Source organism: Bubalus bubalis, chromosome 18 (genome assembly GCF_019923935.1).
Source record: "Bubalus bubalis isolate 160015118507 breed Murrah chromosome 18, NDDB_SH_1, whole genome shotgun sequence".
In the NCBI taxonomy this organism is placed as follows: Eukaryota; Metazoa; Chordata; class Mammalia; order Artiodactyla; family Bovidae; genus Bubalus; species Bubalus bubalis.
Genome location: NC_059174.1, coordinates 40,591,819 through 40,615,529, shown reverse-complemented (window position 1 = coordinate 40,615,529; position 23,711 = coordinate 40,591,819). Strand labels below are relative to the sequence as shown.

At 48.6% G+C, this 23,711-nt stretch overlaps 1 protein-coding gene across 13 annotated transcripts in view; it reads right to left on the bottom strand.

The window, feature by feature from the left end:
• The window catches only part of ZNF536 (zinc finger protein 536), a 449,091-nt gene that overhangs the window by 242,704 nt on the left and 182,676 nt on the right, over positions 1 to 23,711 (bottom strand). For all 13 annotated transcript variants that reach the window (XM_044932153.2, XM_006056392.4, XM_025268999.3 and 10 more), the window contains one exon: positions 4,725 to 6,896. In XM_044932153.2, the coding sequence (XP_044788088.2) occupies positions 4,725 to 6,894 (2,170 nt within the window). In that variant the 5' untranslated portion in view covers positions 6,895 to 6,896. The remainder of the gene's footprint in view (positions 1 to 4,724; positions 6,897 to 23,711) is intronic.

The following is a 23,711-nucleotide window of genomic DNA, read 5'->3' as shown; positions in this document are numbered from 1 at the left end:
TTCCACGCTAAATTTGATTTTATAAGGAATTTCAGGCTAGTATCTGCTCCAAAGGTCCCTCTGGAAAATGAAATCATAGTCCCTGTTTGTCGTCCCCAAGTTTACTAATTTCATCCTTTAAAAAATAACTTTCTTTTTTCTGCTTTTAATAAAAATGAAGGAGTCTGTCAATGAAGAAATCACTCACATGCCTTAGATTGGGTTAACAATTTTTAAGCAAATTTGTAAATGGGATTATTGTTTTCCAAAGTTCTGCTTAGCAAAGAGATTAGTGGCCACAATGCCCAGGGGGCGTCCCCTGGTCCTTTTAATTCCCTGCCTGGAGGTGGAAGGTGCTGGGAGAGGAATGGGAGGGAGAAGCCTGATATAGGGCAGTTTTCCTGGAATCGCCTGGAAACTTTTACTTTCTGTTTCCTCTGCTGATAATGACTGTCTTCGCTCTGCAGCCAGCCTCCCTCTCCTCTCCCAGCCCCCTGTTGCTGCCTGCCATCCCCGAGCTCCAGTATAAAGTTTGGCTTTTGCAGCAGGAAGCAGCTGGGCCAAGCAACCAGCGAATGATAATGACCTCAGAAATCTGCTGTTCGCTCGGCAACAATAGGGTGCTCAGTCTACTGGAAAATTGTGTTCATCAGCTAACTCTGCTCAGTTACTAATTGACATTGCCAAATATTTTAAGAACAATTGGAATGCACAAGCAAAAAAAAAATTTTTTTTGAAGATCTTAATCCTCAGACTTAAATTTTTTTCTTTTTCTTTTTTTCCCTTCTTTCGAGTACCCAGATTTGTTTGTGTGGAGCAGTCAGTGGTTATCATGAATGGGGGCAGGGAGGAGGAGCCACATGAGAAAAAGAGGTGGAAAAGAAAGAAAATCTATCATATCACTATACACCCGATGTAAATGCAGGGGAGCCCCGGATAAAGGCCTTTGATGCTGTGGTCAATGGGCCAGCACAGGATGGAGACCCAGCATTTCAGGAATGCGGCTCGGGCAACAAAAGAAGAGCCCTCAAGGCTTCCAGCCCAGCTGATCAAATAATCCTTGTCCATCACAAAATATCATACCAGAAGTAGTAGGGGTTAACAGTATTTCCATCTTTGCATCTCTTCCTGCCTGGCTTTCCATTGATCACGTAACTTAGCCGACTTTATTTAATGAACAGAGGGTCAACACATTCAATTACCCCTTTCCCACCATCAGCACTTCAATTAGCCCCTCTCCAAAATTATGGGGAATGCAGAAGGTAACTGCCCTGTTGGATATAATGAACAGTATCGTTTCTTAGTACATTAAGTTTTAATTATTCTGAGCGTGATTTCCAAAGCAAAATCTAAAGAAACAGAACTTTGGTTGTCTTCTGACTCAGGATAAGGCTAGAATCGGAGCACAGCCTTTGATGAGATTTTAGGGAAAGATACAGAGATTAACGTCGTCGGAGAGTCTGCACGCAAGCCAGAAATGAGGGAGCATCAAAACACCCGCCCCGCTTTCTAAATGTCATAAAAGAGTAAAATGTTTAAGCCGCTGCTTTCCAAACAGTCTCCCTTTGCATTGTACACGGAGGCAGAGATGACATCTACTATGGTGTGAAATTAGTGGCAACACAAATCAACAACAACAACAACAAAAACAAAGGGGAAAGATGGGGAAGTGATCTGTGTGACTAGTTTTGTCCATTTTCTGTTAGAAAATATGACCTCTCAATTTGTCAAAGGTCCTAGTTTTCACAGTTGATCTTAAGCTTGGTTCTCAGCAGTTTGGAGAGCCAAAGAACAAACACATTTTCTGGTTCACTGGAATCATTTTCACATGTTCACTGATTCAAACATTCTTTTGCTCACATAACAAACAGCTGCATCCCACATTAGCCTAGCCAGTGACAGTCGCCCATCTCGGCAATAACTGTTTGATTGCAAACTTGACCCCTTCTTCGTCTCGGTCTGAGCAAGACATTTTTAAACAGCCACTCCGTTCCAATCCTCCTTTGCAAAGAATTACATCTGATAACAAAGGACGTCTCTGCCACTCATTGTAAGCCTTCTTCTGGAGATCTGTTCTAAGAGGCTCTCTGTAAAAAGGTTTTTTATGATGAATTCAGAACTACTATCATGTTAAGAGCAGCGATTTATAAAGAAGAATTCATTGGTTAAGATCTGAAAAAATAGTTTCTCAGGCCCTACTGACCCAGTTTTCAACAAAAAAAAGAATCAAGTGATGCAAATTAAGTTTTGCGACATTGTTATGCAGTCTGAGAAATTTGTAAAACCGTGTTTTTGCAGTTATTTCTTAATAGAAGCCTTAATAAGTACTTCTTTCTTTACTTAAGGGCTTAAAGATTTTTTTCTCCCCTTCACCTTGCAGGTTTCTCTCTAACAGGTAATAATAAAATACCTATTGTGTCAAGATTTTTATTTAAATGCTTATTTTAATCGCGCTTTATACAAATCAGACTTGTTAGAAATAAGAGGGAAGACTAACCCGATTTGGTTAAGGGTCCTAATCCCAGGAAAACTTGAATGGCCCAGGCGTGCGACTGATTTAGGCTGCATATTGGTATGCCATCAATTTTCTTACTTAGTCAGAAAATTATGAAAGGGTCTAATTTGAATATGAAGAAAACAAAGAAGTCAACCAGAAATGAAAGAATCAGTATTCACAATTGTACGATACTTCAATGAGGGAAATAAAAGTGAGAAGATAACCACAACTCAAGTATAATTCTCCTTTGAGTCCCAAGCCCGGTTGGTTCTTTTAAGCAAAATGGACTTCTTTCAACAGAGTATTTAGAGATTTGGAAACAACAGAGATAGGAATAGCATGAGGCTATCACTTGGCCAGAAGGTGAGAAAAACACGGTAAACACGTCATTAATAGAGCCGAACATTTGGTGTCGGAATATTCTGCTGAGACCTTTTCATTTCAGCGGGGCTGGGAAACGGATGAAAATCTGTCAGTGTTAACTCCACGTCACTCCAAAAAGTTAGGAAAGCCAGTTTGTGCTCTGCTTTCTGCCCCAGAAAGGTCCCCAAATCCAAAAACCGTGAGATGACACTCTCCAGGAGAGGGGACCTCCTCACAGGAGGCCGGAAGTAATCCGTCCTGACAATGGGACGCCTGGCACTTTGCTGCCTTCCTGCACAAAGATCCACCTCAGAGCGCTCGCCATCAGGCAGTGACACTGGAGAACCCCTGCCTTGCAAGTTCTGGGCGGTGGTCACTCCAGGCAACGTGGCCTAGCCCTCCGTGGTGCTGCAGTCCTCCTCAGACGCTTCCAGAGTGTCTCAGCAGAAGTGAATTGCAAACGAGGCTAGGACTCCAGGAGTAGACAGTGTGTTTCATGGGTGTTTAAGCAGCGGCATTAAGTGCTATCGGAATCTCTGGAATGTGCAGTGCAGATTTATGTGTCTTAACAATTCTTTACTGGTTCGTAATAAGCCAGCGGACTCACACTTTATTTTAATACTAATTTTGTCCTAGAAGAAGGGAATACTGATGCATGACAAGAACAACACAACTAAGCTGGCATCTACTTAATAAGTGTAGCAGTGAATTGCCTCCGATACTGAAATATTTATCGAAACTGAGAAGGGAAAAAAAAAGAAAAGGGAAAAAAAAACTTAAAAAATGACCCTCACCAGGGTGTTGCCACATCTTTAACAGTGGGCAATGCAGTGCCTTGAGGTGTCTCAAACTGTCTTTCATTTTCTAGACTTAATGGCTGATTGCAGAAATCAATGTTGCCATTAGTAACAGGGTATTTGTTATGGCATGATTTCCTCTGTTGTTAGGCTGCAGAATGATTACAGTATTAGCGAGATGCTTTCTTTATAAAGGGCTAGAGATATAACTTTCAATTTACTATCCATTAGTAAGGGGCTTTGGAAATATGGATGAAGGCAACAAGCTTACCTGCTGTTAGGTAGTGATTTTAATTTAGCTGTCTTAGGATAGTGGGATTTTTTTTTCTTTTTTTTTTCCCCCCTCAAACTGGGCCAGGAAGCTTCAGCATTTCACAGACATTTTGATGACAGATTTTCTGCTTTGCTATTTTAGACCCCAAAGCTGTATCGCCCGTGTAACACAGTACAATTTAAGACATGAAGTTGCGCATCTGTGTTGCAAACCTCTGTGCTTTTCCAAACCATCAGAGGAGAATGGTGTGGTTCTTCAGGTTATAGACACATGACAGGTGAAGCGAGCTGTACTTTTGGAAGGGGACTGGAGACAGGTTAGGTCTAAGAAGAGATAGTGAAAGGCCCAAATGAGACAATTATGGGCATACAGTTGGGGGGATAGATCGTGAAGGTCTGAACTTACACAATCACATCAATGGATGGAGCCAAACAGCAGCTCCTGGGTTCCTGAGGCGATGGCAGATGGGGGTCAGGGAACAAAATGGGGCCAGGCAATCTTAGGGGCAAGAAAGGCTATGCCCGCTGGCAAACATACCAACCAGCCATCTCTACACCACATGGGAGAAGGACTGACTTACTTTCCTGGTGGCCAGGGCTCAAGGGAAGGTCACAGAGTTGAAATGACAGCCTTCTCTTAAGGCAGGGCCGACAGGCAAGGTCCACAGGGCACCAGGACCACGCCACAGTGACCTCAGGGCTGACTCTGAAGGGCAGCAAGGCCCCCTCCCCACTGAGGCCAGCACAGAAGCAGGCTCCGGGGTAGGGAGAGCCCTGGCTCCGGCCACTGTTCCCCATCTCCCCCAACAACCTACCTGAGGAGGACGGCGAGGAGGGGTGCGGGCTGTCCTCCTGGGCGCTCCCGGTCTGCGAGAGCCCGCCTCCGACCCCGCTCTCCTCGGTGACGTTGGAGGAGCCGGGCGTGGTGGAGCGGCTCACCGACTGGGACTCCTGGTCGCTGCCCGAGCCGCGCCGCTCGTCGGGGCCACCGTGCAGCCCGTCCTCGTCACCCTTGCGGTCCCTCTTGTGCACGCGGGAGTGCACGACCACCTGGTGGTAGGTGCGGAACACTCGGCCGCAGTCCGGGCACTCGGTGGGCTTCTCCTTCAGGCTCCCGGGACCCTGCAGGTTATACTCGAGAGCCTGGTTGAGCCCGTGTGACAAAAAATCCCGACTGCCTTCTAAAGGGTCGAGCTTATTTGGCAGGTCTCTCTGATTGCCCACTTTAGTGCTGTGAACCAAATCAGCAGGCATTTTCTGCTTGGAGCCATCTGCTCCCACTAACACGTACTCCCGCTTCTCCTTATCAAACAGAACTCCGGCGTTTGCCAAAGTGTCTTCGTGGTTGCGCTGTAGCTGGTGCTCTTTAGACAAGAAGCCGTGTTCCATGGCCATGCCCCTGGCCATGAGCTGCCAAGCCTGGTAGCTGTTCACCGGGTCCATCTCGGCAGCCTTGGCCGCCGCCTGCAACCGCTCAATGCAGCTGGATTTCAGCGGTGGCACCAGGTTGAGGCATCCCAGGAGGGAGTGCTTGTCGCCCTCGGGGACACCGTGGGCCATGCTGGAGATGGGGGTCAGCAGCTTCCCCACCACCTCCTTCTCCTTCAGGGGCAGCTCGCCTTTGCCGTAGAGCTGGCTGGGCTCGCTCAGGCTGGCTTTGTCTGCGGCCATGAAGCCGCTCTGCAGGCAGGAGAGATACCTGGAGTACAGGTTGGCATGGGCCTCTTGGGACATGCCGCCCATGGGCACAGGCACCTCGGGGTCGCTGGGGGACTTGTTCTTCACGGACAGCTTGTTGAGGTGGACCTTCATGTGGTTCTTCAGGAACCAGGGCTCTTTAAAGCGCCGGCCGCAGATCTGGCAGCAGTGCTCGAAGGAGTCCTTGTGCTTCCGCATGTGGCCCTTCAGGAACCACGCCTGGCTGAACACCTGCCCGCACACCTCGCAGCGGAACTCGTTGGCCGACTGCTCCCCGCCGCCGTTGGGGCCCTGGCCCTGGGCCGACTCGGCCGTGATGTGGGCCTTCTCCACGTGGCTTATGAGCTCCTCCTCCTGCGAGGCGGCGAAGTCGCACAGCGTGCACTTGTAGGGTTTGTGCAAGATGCGGATGTGGCGGTCTAGCTCCTCCCGCTTCTTGAACTTGCCCTTGCAGAAGGTGCAGCGGAAGCCAGCGGCAGGGGCCACCGCATCCTCTTGTACGCTAGCCGGCTTGGGCGAGGGCACCGGGTTGGCCACGTCGGGCAGGCTGTGGTTGGTGGGCAGGGCCAGGTTGCAGGCGGCCAGAGGGGCCTGCTGGGCGTGCGCCAGGGGCTTCAGGTCGGGACGGGGCTGAAGCAGGCTGCTCTTCATCTGCTTGTCCCGCAAGATGGCCCTCTCCTCCAGCTCATGCAGCAGGCGGTTCTCCTCGCGCACCCGCCCGCGCCCCTTCCCCAGATTGCCGAGCTTGTGGGTCCGCAGGTGGATCTTGAGGTTCCCTTTCTGCGCCGCCCGGTGGTCGCAGTACGGGCACTTGAAGGGCTTCTCGCCGGTGTGAGTGCGCATGTGCAAGGAGAGGATGCTATTGAAGCGGAAGCGCTTGCCGCACAGCGGGCACGGGTACTTCCGGTTTTTGCGGGCGTCGTCCTCGATGTCGCTCATCTGGGACATGATGCCCAGGTTCTGACCGTTGAGGAACTGCTGCAGATCCACCCGCCCGTTGAGGCTGGTGTCCACGTCCCGGCCCAGCTGGTTGGCCAGGAGCGCCATCTGACTGCCCATGGGCTGGCCACTCATGGGCACGTGGGCCTTCTCGTCGAGAGGCGCGGGGGTCTTCTCCTCGGGGTTGGGCCGCGGATGTAGCTCGGGGAAAGCATGGCTGAGCTGGGAGGTGATCTGGTGCAACTTCTGACTCATGGCATACTGGCCGTTGAGGACGGGGCCGCTCAGATGGGGCTCTGCTTCCGGCGCCGCCGAGGACACTCCAAGGCACAGACTGGCTTCTTCCATCCCTGAAAATAAAGAAAGAGTTCAGATCTGTGCCAGGTACCGTGGCACAGTGAATCAACAGCATCAGCTGGTGGGGAATTTGCATTGCATGCCTTACCTACACATAATAATGCTAAGGAATTATAGTCAAAAACAATAATAAAAAAATGAATTATTAAATGCCAATTATGCAATATGGCATTGCTCCTCCAATTTGTTTTGGCGATAGATCGTCTTCCTTGTATTTTCTATTTACAGACTGCAATTATTCATTCACGTTTAAATTATTAATGTTTTACCACTTTCAACACCCAATAACAAATCAGGGGTCTACGTGTTAAACGGTTCCTCCTCTCCCCCCTTCAGCACCCGCACCTGTTGATTCAGTTCAGAGTTTGTCAAGGAGCAGAATGGCTTTAACTGAAACACCAAACCGACTCACTTGGAACTTTTGTTTCTGGTCACTATATTCAATACGTTCGCCAGTCGGAGATGAAAGAGATTATTTTATGATTTGGCAAAAAAAAATCCAACCCAATGGCACGATATTTACTGGTACATAATAAAACAAGATAATGTTTTGGGGAAAAATAAAGGACAGGCTTTAGAACAATAAAAGGGATTTTGCTTTAGTCAACAAAAAGTGCAGTAATATCTCATTAAGCTGATTAGTATGCTGCTTAGAAACAGTACTAGGTGCTGTAACACATGATTATAATCATAAAAATCCTTCAGTGTTTGCAAGGAAGCATTAACGAGGTATATTAAATTTTAAGGAGACTGCGAGTAGCGGCTTTGCAAACCTTAGAGATTAAGATTTAACCCTTCTGTTACGAAACACTGTTATTTTGTTATTTGGTAACCGTGCCCATCAAAAGAAGTATAAATTATCTCGTGATGGAATCATAGTGGATTGTTGAGACTGCTCAAATTTGGGTAGGGGGTAAAGACTTACACCGCAGAGTGGGCTTACCCTGCCCTTCAACTGGCATGATATCTGCAGCAGAGACTTTGATTGGACTTAAAGAGATCTTTTATAGAACTGGATAAAAACCAATTAAAATCCAGGGACGATGCCATAGGAAGTCTCAACCAAGTTTGAGTGTTTTTAATAACTTTCCCAATATACAGTAATGAGTACAAATTGTACCTGCAGTATGTGTTTTGCAGAAAATTAGAACTCAAAGCTGTTTGTTAAACACTAACACTCAAAGCAGGTCTGCATAATTGTCTTTAATAGTCCTCTCTGCCCCTCTCCAGCCTATGCAGAATTGCTAAAGCCAGATCATTCTGGGATGGGGCAGAAGGAATAATCCCCTCTATATCAGAGCATGTGGGGAGCTCAACTTTGAAAGGCAATGAATCCATGCCTGGGGTCTTTCTATTTCCAGATCTCTCTTCCACTTGAAGGAGTCCAAATTTGTTTCCTGCCACTGGAACAGTTATTGCACATCCATCCCCTTTGTATCCCAATGTTTAGATGTGTTGGCCAGCCAGGTGGTCCAGGAGTACGGCTTAACCCCAGCCAGGACTGATTCCTGGGCCAAGCAGTTCCCCAGGGGAACGTGTGGGGACAGAGCTCAACTGTGGAGGAAGCACATTCAGCCCTGGTGGGGTCGGCTGCCTACTGGGCTTCCAGCCAGGCAGACTGTGTGTGGATGGAGGTTCTCCAACAGGAGACCTGACTTCCTTGGCAAGAGGACAGAGGCTGTGAGTCTGTCTTGCAAGAGAGGAGAAGAAAAAGACATGATGTTTATTTCCAGGAGGGAGAGAAACTGCAACCATGGTGCAGGGTTAACTATCCATGAACAACTACACACACTCACACACACAGACAAGCACGTGGTCACTTGGAGTAAAAGAATGCTTTCAATTTGTCTCTGGTGGCAGTCTGTACTCAAAAAATAAAATAAAAAGAAGAAGGAAGGAAGAAAGAAAAAAGCTCATTTTGGAGCCTGGTCAGAAAGGAGTAATTTCTCATGGAGATTCTTGCATTCATTCAGTAGACTTGCTGGGTTTCCACCATGTGCCAGGCCCTGTCCTTGGCACTGAAGACACACTAGTGGATAAGACTGGCCAGCCCCAGCACTCATGGCACCCGCTGACCAGCAAGGAGGAGCAGGCCCAGTGTAAGAAGTTGCTGGAGCGGGACTGGGGCCGAGAAGGGCCCTGTCTAGCTAGAGCCATTTTACCACCTTTAAGCCCCATCCAGCTGCTCTGGCTCCTCTCCTGAGCAAACACAGATCATAACCCCAAAGCCACTTGGGAGTGCTCAAAATTCCACCCAACAGCTCTGGGGAAGTTTGGAAAGTCCAAAGCCAACACGGATGGCCCACTGCCAAATGCTGCCCAGTTGGCCTGCTCAGAAGACATGAATCCAGGAAGACGGGCTATTTTCAGGTTACTGCTGCTGAGCTGACGCCAGTTAAGCAGGAGGGAGAGGAGGCTGAATGTGCAATACAGCAAGACTGCACATCAGGTTGGATGAGCAGCATCAAGTTGAAGACCACATCCCCCACCCCCAGTCATGCTGTACACGTAACAGCTCAACTTGCCAAATAATGAACTCGAGGAGTTTTCAAGTTAGGTTTGAATATGGAATTCTTTTATTATGCTCAATTTTTTTTTCCCCCACAGTCAACAAAGCTTTTTTTAAACACCCTTTAAGCAACCAGTCTTCAGGTGCCATTGTTGACCACAGAATATTCTAGAATATGCTGAGGCACCAGTGGCTCCGTCCCCGCATGCAGGTCTCAACTACACATCCCCTTCTCACAAAGGCCCTCCATGTCCACCTCGACACAGAAAACGTAAGCTCCAAAGCCTCTCTCTACCCCATTATCTTACTTTCTTCTTCAGGGCACTCACAGGAAGGGGTGCAGTTTTCTTATTGACCCTCTTGCAGATGTGCAGGCAGGATCATGTCTCCCTTGGTCACAAAAAAAGCCTCAGGGCCTAGAGCAGAGCTGTATTATTGTAAGTTCAGATCGTTGTAACTGAATGGATGATGATTGAACAGACCCTATCAACACAGCCTATAAACGAAGGCTAGCCTGTAGTAGAAACACTTTCACTCCAACTTCATGGAAATCAAATTCAGCTTTTGCACAAGTCCTTGAACATCCAACAATCTGAATCTGTCAGAGTCAGAAAGGTCCTGGGTTTCCACCCAGAATCTGGTGGTCTAGAAGTAGCCAAGGGAAAACCATGCCTCTCCACCAGCATTTTCACTGTAAGTACTCATGGTGGCCATCTGGGCTTGGATCATCTCTGACCCCAGCTGCTGGCACTAGGAGACAGAGAGCAATTAAGTCCTTCAGAACTTGATCATCCATCCACGGATCCATGGGAGAACCCAGAATTTCAGCAGAGCTGGAGGAGATGCTCTGAGGATTATGGCCCTCGTTAATGAGCCCAGCAGACTGTGCTGAGCCCCACAGTGTGGCAGGGCCAGACATCATCTCAGAATGCTCTGTGAGACCTGACACCCTGGGATTCCATGAGCAGGTGCAGGCGCAGCCATGGGTCAGTCACAACCAATGCCAGCCGATAGACTCAGAGCAAGCAAGGGGAGTGTGAGTTCTTGGAAAGAGCAAGGGGTAATTGGTGTGCTGTCCCTGGGCCAAAGCAGCCGAGGCAGGACGAGCTGGCCCCAGGCCCAGCCTGAGACTCACAAAACCTGGGTCAGCCCCAATTTCTCCAGCCTTGACACTTCACCCATCCGGAATTCCCTTACCCCTTATCTCACTTATTCAGTAAATGCTTGCCCGGAGCCTTTATTAACTGCCCTCAAGGGCTTCTGGGTCAAAGGGGCGAGTGCAGGCAAAGCCACCAGTAAGGGTGAAGCAATGAAAAGGCCCCAGAGAGACTGAATTCAAAGTTGAGAGAAAGGAGAAACCATTGCAATCGAGGTATATAGGTGTGTGTGTGTTTGTGCACGTGCGCACACGTGAGTGTGTGTGTACAGGAATATGACTGTGTTGGGGGAGGGGCAGCAAGCCCCTAAGTGAATTTCCTCTAGCAAGAAATACAAGAAATCCCTGGGAAATGAAGGGATCACTTATCCTACTGATAAAGGGTTAGATCCAATGCAGCCTTAAGAGCTCAGGGGCTGGGAGGTGGGGCTGCCTCCAGGGGCTCGTGGTTCTGGGAGAAGGTGGCATTTCTCCTTTTCCCCAGCCCTCAGGGAGCAAGCACAGGGAGAACGCCTTCCATTTGGGACCGCAGTGCTTCCTCGCAGAACTGTATGTCAGTGTCCCTGGCAGACACTCTCCTGTCCTGACAAAGGGGGCAGACACACATATCCACAGGCAACACCGCCCCACATGGTCCCTAATAACCTGGGAGCACTTTACGCCAACCCATCCTTCACTCGCCAGCCCGGCTCTGGAGCCGTCCCCCTATGTTCCAGCCGTTGCGGGACCCACACTAAGAAGCCAGGAGCCAGTGCAGGGTAGGCCATGACCCTGGGCTGAAGGCGACTGGGCAGCTGGGACCGTCTGAGGAACCTATACAATAACCCATCTAACCCTCTCACCTGGGTAGGGAAACACTTAGCAAAATCAAGAAGCAGTAAACAAACTGCTAAACATGGAGGACAGCTCACCCGGCCACCAGCTCGTGGCCCCAGCCTAAAGCATAGCAGGAAGATCAATAAACCCTGGTTGACTAATGGAAGGAACCAAACGGTACGGAATTTACTGAACTGTGGACAGGCAGCCAGATGAGGCTGGGAAGGGGACGCAGTGAACTGTCGATTCGTGTGTCAGCCCTCCAACATGGAAACGCTGCACATCCCACCTTAGTCCCGATCTATCCTGAGCCCAGGGTCATGGTGGGGCATGGGGGCGCTCAACCCTACTGTCCATATTAAGGAAGACCCAGCCCCGGGCCTGAGTCCTGGCCACCATGGCATTCCTCACCTGGAAATGCCAGACCCACCTCTGAACACAGGCAGGGGCCCCAGCTGAAAGCCTCTGAACGCTAGAGGGTTTCTACTTGAGCTCTGCAATTTCATGATGAGGGTATTCTCAGCATATGAAACCCACCACTGGATGCACCGATTATCAAAATGCATTCTGTCTCCTCACCCCCATCATTGCAGGTACCGCGAGCCATTCAGCTGCCTTTGATGGTGCTAATAGTTATTTTGATTTTGCATTTCTGCCTTCAAGACTATTTCCTGTGATATCAATGACAAAAGTTTTCACTTAACTCTTCCAATAGAAAACCTAATTGTATCTTTCACTCAGAATGAAATTTGAAACTATCAGGACACCAGAAATGCCAGCTGCTAGGAGTCTAAATAAATTTTACACAAAAACAGTTTCATTTTGCTAGCACAGGAAAAAAAAAAAAAGTAATCTTATGAATAGCCCAAAAAATATAGATCTTGCCAGTAAGTTGCATGAAGGAGTTTTATCCTTATACCATGAAAAAGAATAGTTGGGAAATAAAATGACTTTCAAAATAACCATTTCAACTGGATTTTTAAAAATCAAATATTGTTGTCTAGCCAAGCACAACTAAATAGTCCCTTTTTTATCAATGAGGTAAAGGCACTGCCTCAGAAACCTTGCAGGAGACCAGCACCCCCAGAGGCTGGGCAAGGGGTGGGGGGCTTGGGTTCACAACAAGGGTTGCAAACACCATTGTGGGTTTTACCCCCAAATCATGTCACAGTACACAGTTCTGGCAGTAGCTGGACCTGTTTCCTGGGGGGCGCAAATGACCCTTGGCCCTTCCCCACAATGCACCTTGCTTTCTTAACACTTGAGATAAGCAGTAATTAAGACAACTTCACCTAGAATACAATGGCTTCTTATTAAATACCATTTTCCCAATTGTTGTAGCTCAAACTGTTTAACCAAGGTTGTTATAAGCATAATACACTCCTGTTCTGAGATACAGAACACCAGACTACTGAACCTTTTCAGGGTCATTAAACAGCTGTAAACATTATTACAAAAATAAACCAGAGATTTCATGCTTACATTTTGGCCTAGAGCTTGCGATGCTGAGCAAGTACATTTTTTCATCTCTTACAATCAACGCTGGTGACATTTGGGCATCCAAACAAATTACATCACAAACATTACTGAGGTGGGCAGGATACTGAGCGGTTTATTTGCCAGATGATTAATAGATAAACAGGAGGGCAGCACGGGTGACCTGCTCTGTTTTGACTGATGTGTAGACAACGCTATGAGACAGGGCCAGAAACAGTTAAATCCTTGCTGAATTTATTAATGAGAATATGATAGTCCAATAGGGCTGCAGAGTATGGCGACTGTGTAACCAGGAGAGTCAAGTTGGAGAGCATGGTCAAACTCCCCAACCTTCCCTTCTGGGTGGAATGCTGGCCAAAGTGTCAGGGTGGTCTCTGTCTGTAAAGGGGAGCAGGACTCAGTTGAACTGAGTGGTCCCACAGAAGCCCAGGCAGTTTCAGTATTGGTGGGACAAAGGTTGGGGGACTTAGAAGAAGAAGAAGAAAGTAACTTCTCTTTGAAGACTTTGGATGATTTCAAAATTCTCAAAGGCCAAGAGGTCTCTCCAGCATGTTGGCTTTTGGACAGGTTGAAAGTAGCCCAGAACTGAAGACAGATAATGAGCACATCAGATGCGAAAGGAAAACATCCACCAAGAGCTCTCCTGGTCCTCTTCTCTGGTAGAGCAGACTTCTGTCAGTAGTTCCTGGTTCACTATCTGCCCACCCCACACAAAGCCAGGCAAACAGTGGATGGAATTAACCTCGTGTGGGGTAGTTGTTAAGACTGTGGACTTGTCAGGCAGCGAGAGCTCTCAAAGAAAATAGCACTAATTGTCATCATCACCATCGTCACTGCAGCCTCTACTCATCATCACCATTCACATCAGCCACAGAAGCCGAATCCTTATCATCTTCTTCATACTCATCATCCTTCTCCTCTTCGTGGCAGCATCGTGCATCAGCGCCAGCACTGTGCTAGGTACTTCATCAGCACGAGCACTGTGCTAGGTACTTCATCAGCGCCAGCACTGTGCTAGGTACTTCATCAGCGCCAGCACAGTGCTAGGTACTTCATCAGCACCAGCACTGTGCTAGGTACTTCATCAGCACCAGCACTGTGCTAGGTACTTCACAACCTTTATCGCATTTAGCTTTACAGAACCTAGGATGGTAGGTACCATACCAGTCCAATACAAAAAGTGAGGAAACTGAGGCTCAGAATATGTAAGCCTCAAAATGTCACGCTGGGAAGCCTGACTCCAGAGCCCAAGCAGGACATGCTGGAGGGAAGGCTGCTCCCTTGATGTCCACACCATGTTCAGTCTTGCTAGGCTGGATGCTGACAGATGCCAGCGCCTTCCTTTGTGAAACGTGTGGAAACAAAGGAAGCCTCAGCTCACGGGAAAGCTCAAAGGAAGCCAAGGAACCAGAGCCGTCACAGCCACGTGTGCCCAGAGTGGGAACAGGCAGTATATTCCAAAGAAAGTACCGCTGGGGGCTGGCATGGTGGGGTGGGTGCAAGAGGGCACTTTGGGGCTAGAAATGCCATGTCTGTCGATCGCTGGTTGGGGGAAGGTCACACAACCACTTATTTATATTATCTTGTTTTCTTAAGATCCCTAAGAGTGGATACATTAGTCCACCTGCTCCTGTCCTGTGTCGGGTGGGTTATTCCCCCAACTAGACTGGAGTAAGGAGAGAGAAAGCACTGGAAAGACCAATAACATGCATCTAGTTGTCAGCTCTTCCACTGACATGTTTGACCTTGGGCACCTGCTTGAGCCTCAGTTTCTTTGTCTGTAAAATGGATTGGTATTAACTGTCCTACACACTTCACAGGATTTTGGGAAGGCAAATGGATTTGCAGGAGAGAGAAAGTGGCATTTAAATGACAGAGGACTGTGCCCTGTGTAACCTTTCTCAGGAGCTGACCACAGCAGCCTTCGAGATCCAGAGAGGACCTTCATCTGGGAGTAGAGTAAATGCTGAGAGCTGAAGGACATAACCAAGGCACAAGCAAAGCACATAAAAGTGGTTAATAAAGACTCACTCATCGCCAGCTTTCTTGGTGCATCTGTAAAGTGGGCCTCACATCACTCAATAGCACTTCTCAATGCCTACATAGAGATACACAGCAAGACCAGGTCTTGCCTTTGAAGCTAACTCGTGGAAGGGAAACAAATGAACAGAAACCCCAGAGCAGGGTCCAGTGCTGAAACAAGGACTCAACAGCATGCTGTGAGGCTGGGAGAGGTGGAGAAGGGATGCAGCGGGGAGAAGGGACGAAAGATCAGTGAGGAGAACACCTGGGAAGAGCCTGGAAAAAGCAGAGAAGAGGAAGAAGGGTGTGTAGGACAGAGGGGTCAGTGTGTGCAACATGGGGCCTCAGCATAGAATGTTCTTGGGAAAGACAGGGAGGGCGTGGCCGAGCGCAGACTTCAGTGTCAATCCATGGAGCATGGAGTTTATGTCTGGGGCAAAGCAGGGGCTCAAGAAGCCCCCACTGGAGTCATCACATAACACAGATGCCTCACAGCACCGCTGGGATACACGAGCAGTTTTCTACCAAATGTGGATCAGAGGAGATAAATATTCTTCCAAATCTTCTATTTTTGAGAAAAATAGAAGGTGAAAATAAACTCTGGACCACAAATCAAACATGTAAGGGCTGAAGTTCTCACCATGGTGAGGGTTACCCCTGCATGAGACAGAAAAGGATACTTAGAGTTTGGAAGAAGACATTGGTCTCCCCTCTTCCTCTTTGTAACAGCAAAACAAGTGGAGGAAGGACCACTCCAGAACTCCTGGCAGCCCACCCAAGCCTCTCCAAGGGTGGCAGCCCAAATCTACCTTCCATGCTCCTTCCTGATGTTGCCTCCTCCAAGAAGCCTTCCTGGATTTGCCCCAGGCTGGAGGCGATCACTCAATCCCCATAGCTCCCATGCTATTTCTCTGGAATGGTTAAGACATTGATGGTGCCATACTGCATGGTTATCAGAGGTCACACTTCCTCTGCTGTGGGCCTTTCTGAGAGTAAGCGTCTTATCAGCCCCACCTGTAGCTCCTGGAGGATCCAGTCCTACTCAGATCTGTCCTCTAGCTTCTGATGATCACAGTGCAGGAGAGGAAGATGGCCTACAGTATCACAAAAATGGACAGCATGTTGTAAGCCACAGCCCAGGCCTCTCCCCCTAGGATCTCAGCCATCAAGGGGTGTTTCCATTCCTCCCAGATGGGATGATTTGGGAAGGAAGTGATCTCCTAATTTGCTGTAATTGATTTATCTGAATTGTGTCCACGCCATCAGGGAAAGCAACTAAAACTACATATATAAGCTTTTAGTGACTGCCCTAACTTTGAAATATCACAAAACTGAGAAAGATACCCGCAGTTGTCATGAAGTGTATTGATTATTTCTCTCTCACTGGCTTTCTCGTTTCCTTTTGAAACAGACTTCATCATGAGAGGAAGTTAGATATTTAATCCCCTACTAACCTACCTTGGCTCCCTGCTCAGCCTCAGCACAGAGCTGCTGCCCCAGAACAATTGGGGAACTGGGACCCACAGGATACCCCACAGAGGGCAGCGTGTAGCTCAGCTACACCTCATTCACCCTTTCACCCCTGATTAAAGTCGTTTAAGTCTGAGCCCTTCTGGACTATGATATTGTGTCGAACAGTTTATTTTCATTTCACAGAAGCCTCAGATTTGATTCAGTGCAAAACTAAATATAATGTAGAATGCACATATGCAAGAGTGATCAAAGAGGGCCTGACTGTGAAATATTCACAGAAGCCAGCCCAGGGAGATTCATTCACAGGGGCACCTGTCGAAGACATAAGCTCAGATACACATCATCTCCTAAGTACACACAATCCTTACTGAGCAAAAATCCAGGTGCACCAGTGGGGCCTCTGCTGCCTGCGACTACTGGGCTCAGACCAGTAGACGGGGCCCAAGGCCAAGCCAGGACCTCACTCCTTTGTGGCCCTTAGGATCCCCAGTTCAACATCTCCAGCTCCTGTACAGGTCACCAGGCTGCCCGGCCTGCTTCTGCCGAGCCAGACTCCTGGGAGAGGAGGGAAGGCTGGGCCAGGCTCTTATCCCAGCAATGGGTGTCACCGCCACATGCAGGCAGATTCCGGGGAAGAGAATGAATTTCCAACAGTTCACACGTGCTTGAGGATGGAACGTGTGTGTGCATACCAAGTCACTCGTTGTGTCCAACCTTGTGTGACCCCATGGACTGTAGCTCACCAGGATTCTCCAGGCAAGAGTACTGGAGTGGGTTGCCATGCCCTCCTCCAAGGGATCTTCCCGACCCAGGGATCGAACCCGTGTCTCTTAAGTCTCCTGCATTGGCAGGCAGATTCTTGACTGCTAGCGCCACCTGGGAGGGAGCACCCTCCACCAACTCTTGCTCAAACCTGTCAGAACTAGGAGAGAGAACTCCCTTTTCTGAGCGAGCCGATGAGGGGCCTTCCTGCCCTTATGTGCATCTCATTCCCTCTGTCTGGCACACTCTCCCTGCCCTGTCCACCTGTTCCCTGTGCCCTGTCCTCTGTGGGTAGATTAAATGCCACCTCACCCAGGAGGCCATCCTCAATGCCCCGGGCCCAGGGTGGAACCCTGGTATCTGTCTCCACAGGGCTCCTCCTGGCTGACTCTTTCCCCCTTACAGTGGCTTTCACACTGGGTTGGCTCTGTTTGTACACTTGACCAGAAGCCCCCTGAGGACAAGGACCATGACCATCGCCTTCACTGGGGCACCTCCAGCACTGGCAGAGAGCCAGGCACAGAGGATGCACTGAATAAATACGTGCCAAAAGTATAAATGATTGAATTAGGGAATGAATGAATGAACAGACCAAGCAACCAATGCTGCAGGCCTGGCGCACAGCATTTCCAGTGGAGGAGAGAAGGGGACCCAGGGGAGAAAGACAGACCACAGGCTACTCCTGGGCCACCAGGGCAGGCCATGCTCTCTGCTCCTCAGGGCACAAGCCAGGTAAGAAGTTTGTTCTATGGATGGAGCCTTATGTCAAATGTCACCATCCATGCAGCCACCTCCAACCCCAGCCTTCACACCTTCTATGAAGAGCTGATCCCACTCTGTCTCATGGTGGATTATCTGGGTCCCTGTCTCACCCCTGCCATCCTGTCTAAGACCTCCAGGGACCAATATCTGACCCAAACAGAAGGCTTTGCACATAATATATACCTACAGATTCTAGCTGAATGGACTCAAAACCCCTCAACCTGCTCTTTATAAACCCACATTGCTCAGACTGCTCTGCCTCCTTCAGTCTACTTGCTCATGCAAACATCCATCCATCCATTCATTCATTCAGCATTTCCTGATGACCCACCATGACCGGGTACTGTGCCAGGCTCTGCAGAGAAAAGGCTCAGACTGCTCCTGAGTAAGAGGGCACAGGGACCCAAAACATCAGCTACAGAGACTGATAACATCTGTTCACTCACAAAAGGGTCAGGAGACACAGAGGCTTCGGAAGGCAATAACCACATCTCCCTCGGAGCAGGTCTATTGTCAGGAGGACACACCACTCCCCTCGCCCCTACTCTGAACTTCTGTTGACACTTCCCTCCCAGACCCCGGGAACCCATCACCCCCCAGTTAGGAGCAAGGAAGCCACCAGAGCACAACAGAATGCCTTCTCTTGGTGACATGCACTCCGCAGAGCAACCTTCCCAGCAAGCCTGGGGGTGGAGGGGAGGTGCATGTAGCTGACTCCCCCCAGGGCAGGGGCACCCACCTGCTCTCCCAGTGGGCATCGCCCATGTAGCAGGTCTGGACACTCCAGACAACAGCCCATCCCGCCCGGTAGGACAGAGCCTCCACCCCCTCCACTCTCTGGAACCACACACCTGCACCTCAGCCCGGACAATTCTTGGCCTGGTGGGCCCCAGCCCCTCTGGGAGTCACAGCTTCCCAAGCATCAACCAAGGAGGCCAGCCAGGTGGGCCACTACCCTCAGCTACTGCCGCCCCTCCTTTGTCCTGATTCATGCTGCTGCAGCCCACCTGACAAGGAAGGGATCTCCCAGCCAAGCCCCAAGCCTGAACCTTCACCAATCACAGGATGGCTGCAGTTGAACTTCACTGATTCTGAACTCTAGGGGAGACATTAAAAACGAACGTTTCTCTTTTCACAAGGGAGAAAATGCCATTAGCGTGCATGGGTCCAGGGCCATCAGCGTGCAGTTGGTCTGCCCCCGACCTTGGACAGGCTGTACTTGATCGTCACAATCATGACACCAGTGTCTCTTCACCCTCGCCTCAGGAGGACCAGAGTTCCTAAGGACAGACTTTCAGAAGGCACAGGGCATTTTTCAGCTTCAGGAGCTTCGTGTGGAGGTACAATCTAAACAAGCGGCAAAGAGCATTCAGAAGCACCCACAGTCAACAGCCCTGTGGCTAGTGAAATCTTTGGGGCCCCGGAAGAATCTTTTTCCTGGGACTCTGTATGACATGATACATGCCTTCCACTGAAAAGGTGAACTGTGTCTTATTCCAAAAGACCTGAAGGCCCACGAGCTCCAAGGTGGTACTTCCTCAGTTACCCATCTGTCATACAGGGCAATAATAAGATTATTTGAGGATCACTTCAGTTCAGTTCAGTCACTCAGTCGTGTCTGACTCTTTGCAACCCCATGGACTGCAGCACCCCAGGCCTCCCTGTCCATCAACAACTCCAGGAGTTTACCCAAACTCATGTCCATTGAGTCGGTGATGCCATCCAACCATCTCATCCTCTGTCATCCCCTTCTCCTCCCACCTTCAATCTTTCCCAGCATCAGGGTCTTTTCAAATGAGTCAGCTCTTTGCATCAGGTGGCCAAAGTATTGGAGTTTCAGCTTCAACGTCAGTTCTTCCAATGAATACCCAGGACTGATTTCCTTTAAGATGGACTGGTTGTATCTCCTTGCACTCCAAGGGACTCTCAAGAATCTTCTCCAACACCACAGTTCAAAAGCATCAATTCTTCAGTGCTCAGCTTTCTTTATAGTCCAACTTTTACATCCATACATGACTACTGGAAAAACCATAGCCTTGACTAGATGGACCTTTGTTGGCAAAGTAATGTCTCCGCTTTTTAACATGCTATCTAGGTTGGTCATAACTTTTCTTACAAGGAGTAAGCGTCGTTTAATTTCATGGCTGCAGTCACCATCTGCAGTGATTTTGGAGTCCAAAAATATAAAGTACGACACTGTTTCCACTGTTTCCCCATCTATTTCCTATGAAGTGATGGGACCAGGTGCCATGATCTTAGTTTTCTGAATGTTGAGCTTTAAGCCAACTTTTTCACTCTCTTCTTTCGCTCTCATCAAAAGGCTCTTTAGTTCTTCACTTTCTACCATAAGGGTTGTGTCATCTGCATATCTGAGGTTATTGATATTTCTCCCAGTAATCTTGATTCCAGCTTGTGCTTCTTCCAGTCCAGCATTTCTCATGATGTACTCTGCATAGAAGTTAAATAAGCAGAGTGACAATATACAGCCTTGACATACTCCTTTTCCTATTTGGAACCAGTCTGTTGTTCCAAGTCCAGTTCTAACTATTGCTTCCTGACCTGCATACAGGTTTCTCAAGAGGCAGGTCAGGTGGTTTGGGATTCCAATCTCTTTCAGAATTTTCCAGTTTGTTGTGATCCACACAGTCAAAGGCTTTGGCATAGTCAATAAAGCAGAAATAGATGTTTTTCTGGAACTCTCTTGCTTTTCCATGATCCAGTGGATGTTGGCAATTTGATCTCTGGTTCCTCTGCCTTTTCTAAAACCAGTTTGAACATCAGGAAGTTCACGGTTCACATATTGCTGAAGCCTGGCTTGGAGAATTTTGAGCATTTCTTTACTAGCGTGTGAGATGAGTGCAATTGTGTGGTAGTTTGAGCATTTTTTGGCATTGCCTTTCTTTGGGATTGGAATGAAAACTGACCTTTTCCAGTCCTGTGGCCACTGCTGAGTTTTCCAAATGTGCTGGCATATTGAGTGCATCACTTTCACAGCATCATCTTTCAGGATTTGAAATAGCTCAACTGGAATTCCATCACCTCCACTAGCTTTGTTCGTGGTGATGCTTCCTAAGGCCCACTTGACTTCGCATTCCAGGATGTCTGGCTCTAGGTTGGTGATCACACCATCATGATCATCTGGGTTGTGAAGATCTTTTTTGTACAGTTCTTTGGATGGAACCCACTAATTTATGTAAAGTCCTTGCAGTGGCATCTGGCACGGGGGGAGGAGCTCTGTGTAGAAGCTGCCGCTGCTGCCTCTTCTTCTACCACCTCAGTGGCCATCCACACATCCACACTGCCCAGTCTCCATCACGCCTACAACCAAGCAGTCCTGGGCAGTCACCCTCCCCCCACCGGAAGCCAGATGCCCCCTGGCCTGTGTGGTAGTTAAGGGGTTAATCACCTTATCTTTTTTCTTTTAAAAAGTGTTTGCAGTTAATGAGGAAAAGTTGAACACCCCCATTTGAAATCTGGACAAAAGACATGAGAAACAGGCAATTCACAGAAGAAATGGAATTTGGCTAATAACCATAAAAATGTCACTCCTGACTAGAAAGCAAAAAAGATTCAAAACAATAGCAAAGCTCCATTTTAATGTCGTTACAGGAAAGGCTATGCCCAGGCCTTGTGAGAACCCACAACCTTCTCCATGAAACTGTGGCACAGCCGAGGCAGAGCATGGAGGATGGTGAGGCCTCCTTGCTCCAACCACAGCTTCCTTCCAAAGGAAGGACTCAGAGCTACGGTGTGAGTCTTGAACACCATCAACTGTGGCTTCAAGCAAGCCAGCCTGGGAAGGTAAGCCTTCTAGAAAGTGCTTTCCCAAGAAGAGGCCTCGGCGTGAGAAGACGAAGCTCACACTTTCTGCTATACCCAGAGGAAACTATTAGAAAGCATCGGAACCCTGCCAAGGAAGCCAGTCTGCTGGGCAGTGGCTTGTGTGTGGTGGGTATGGCTGGACCCAACCAGCCAGCTCCACTTACTGGGGACCGTGGCCCCATGCCTGATGCCAGCCTGTGTCAGTGAGCTCTCTCCCGCTCCCATGGGCTCTCTCCACTTAAGGCAAAGACCAAACTGCACTGTTTTCCTGTGCCACAGCTAAGACTTCATGCCACTCATCCAATCTCACTTCCCACCTCCTCCTCAAGTGCTTGGGGAACATGTCTCTACTCCATGCATGAGCTCTGGCGTCTCTTCTCTCTTTTCACAGATGTGCTTCTTGAGGGAAGGGATGCACAGATGATAGCAGGGTGGCAAAACTAGGGAAACCTCAGAGATCATCCAGCTCCTTCTCACTTAGCCTGATGTGCCCATTTAACAGATAGGTAAACTGACACCAGAAGATAAGTGATGACCCCTCCCAAAGTTACATAGCAAATTAGTAGATATGTGTCTGTATTTTACTTCCCTTAGTTACCTCCTAAGCAATCAAGAAATTTAGTAGGTGCTAAGTAAATGTTGCGGAGAAGGCAATGGCAACCCACTCCAGTACTCTTGCCTGGAAAATCCCATGGTAGGCTGCAGTCCATGAGGTTGCTAAGAGTCGGACATGACTGAGTGACTTCACTTTCACTTTTCACTTTCATGCATTGGAGAAGGAAATGACAACCCACTCCAGTGTTCTTGCCTGGAGAATCCCAGGGACGGGGGAGCCTGGTGGACTGCTGTCTATGGGGTCACAAAGAGTCGGACACGACTGAAGCGACTTGGCAGCAGCAGCAGCAAGTAAATGTTGACTGGCTGACTGAGTGGATGAAAGAAGAAATAATGCACAAATAAATAGATGGGCAGGGCAACCAACAAATTCTGGAATGTCTTTGCCTCTGCCCCCTCAGCAGCCAAATAGGGGCCAGCAGCTACCAGAAGACTTCCATAATACACTTTCTACCACCAGATCCCAAACTCATCAATCTCTCTCTTTTTTTTTTTTTTTTCATAATTCCTTCTCCAATCAGATAATATAAAATTAGACACTTGATTATATCATGTCCTGTGTGTATTGACCATTCTCAGGGTCCGTACAATCAGGAAGTCTGGCAGCCTGTGGCCTCCCAGCCTCTGCAGAGCTCGGAGCACGGCATGAAGCTCATGAACCAGCTGCTGCTGAGTCTATGCCACCCTCGGGGGTATGAGATTCTCCCAGGAAGGCGGTCAGGGGCTGCAACCAGCACTCCCAGGACAGAAGAAGCTCAGGATCTCATGCAGTCTTTCCTGAGAAAGCAAGAAGAGTGAAGATGGAGCAGAGGCCAGAGATACCCCCTATTTAGAAATAGGCTTCAGGAGGCAGGAGAGAATGTTTCCATTCGCTCCTTCATGTGTTTGATTTGCATCAAATTACATCAAGTTGATGTGATGTAACAAGACATCCCCCCATGAAATGCATAAATCAAGGCACCCCATAAATTTAAAGGAATAGAGCTCTTTTTCAGAAGTGGCTAATTACTCATAAACAGCAGATATTTTATTGCCGTTAAAGTCAGTAGCAGGTTTTTAATAGCCAGAGCGTTTTGTAACTCAAGCTTTTCATAACACAGGCCTGGGGAAGCCAAGCATTACCTGTTTGTAGCTCCCTGGAGTGTGACAAAGATCTTGCCAAGGTAGATCACCTCTGAGGGGCCTCCCACAGCCACGCCCAGCTGGGGTATGTTACTGGCCTCACCACCACAACTCTGCTGGGAGGGGGAAGCAAGCCCTCTGTCTGGGAAGGGGCTTCCCATAAATACCACTCTCACGCGCATGACTTTTATTGGGATCTGGGACTTTTGCACACTCATGGGGCTGGTTTCCTGCCCATACCACTGGGGAGCA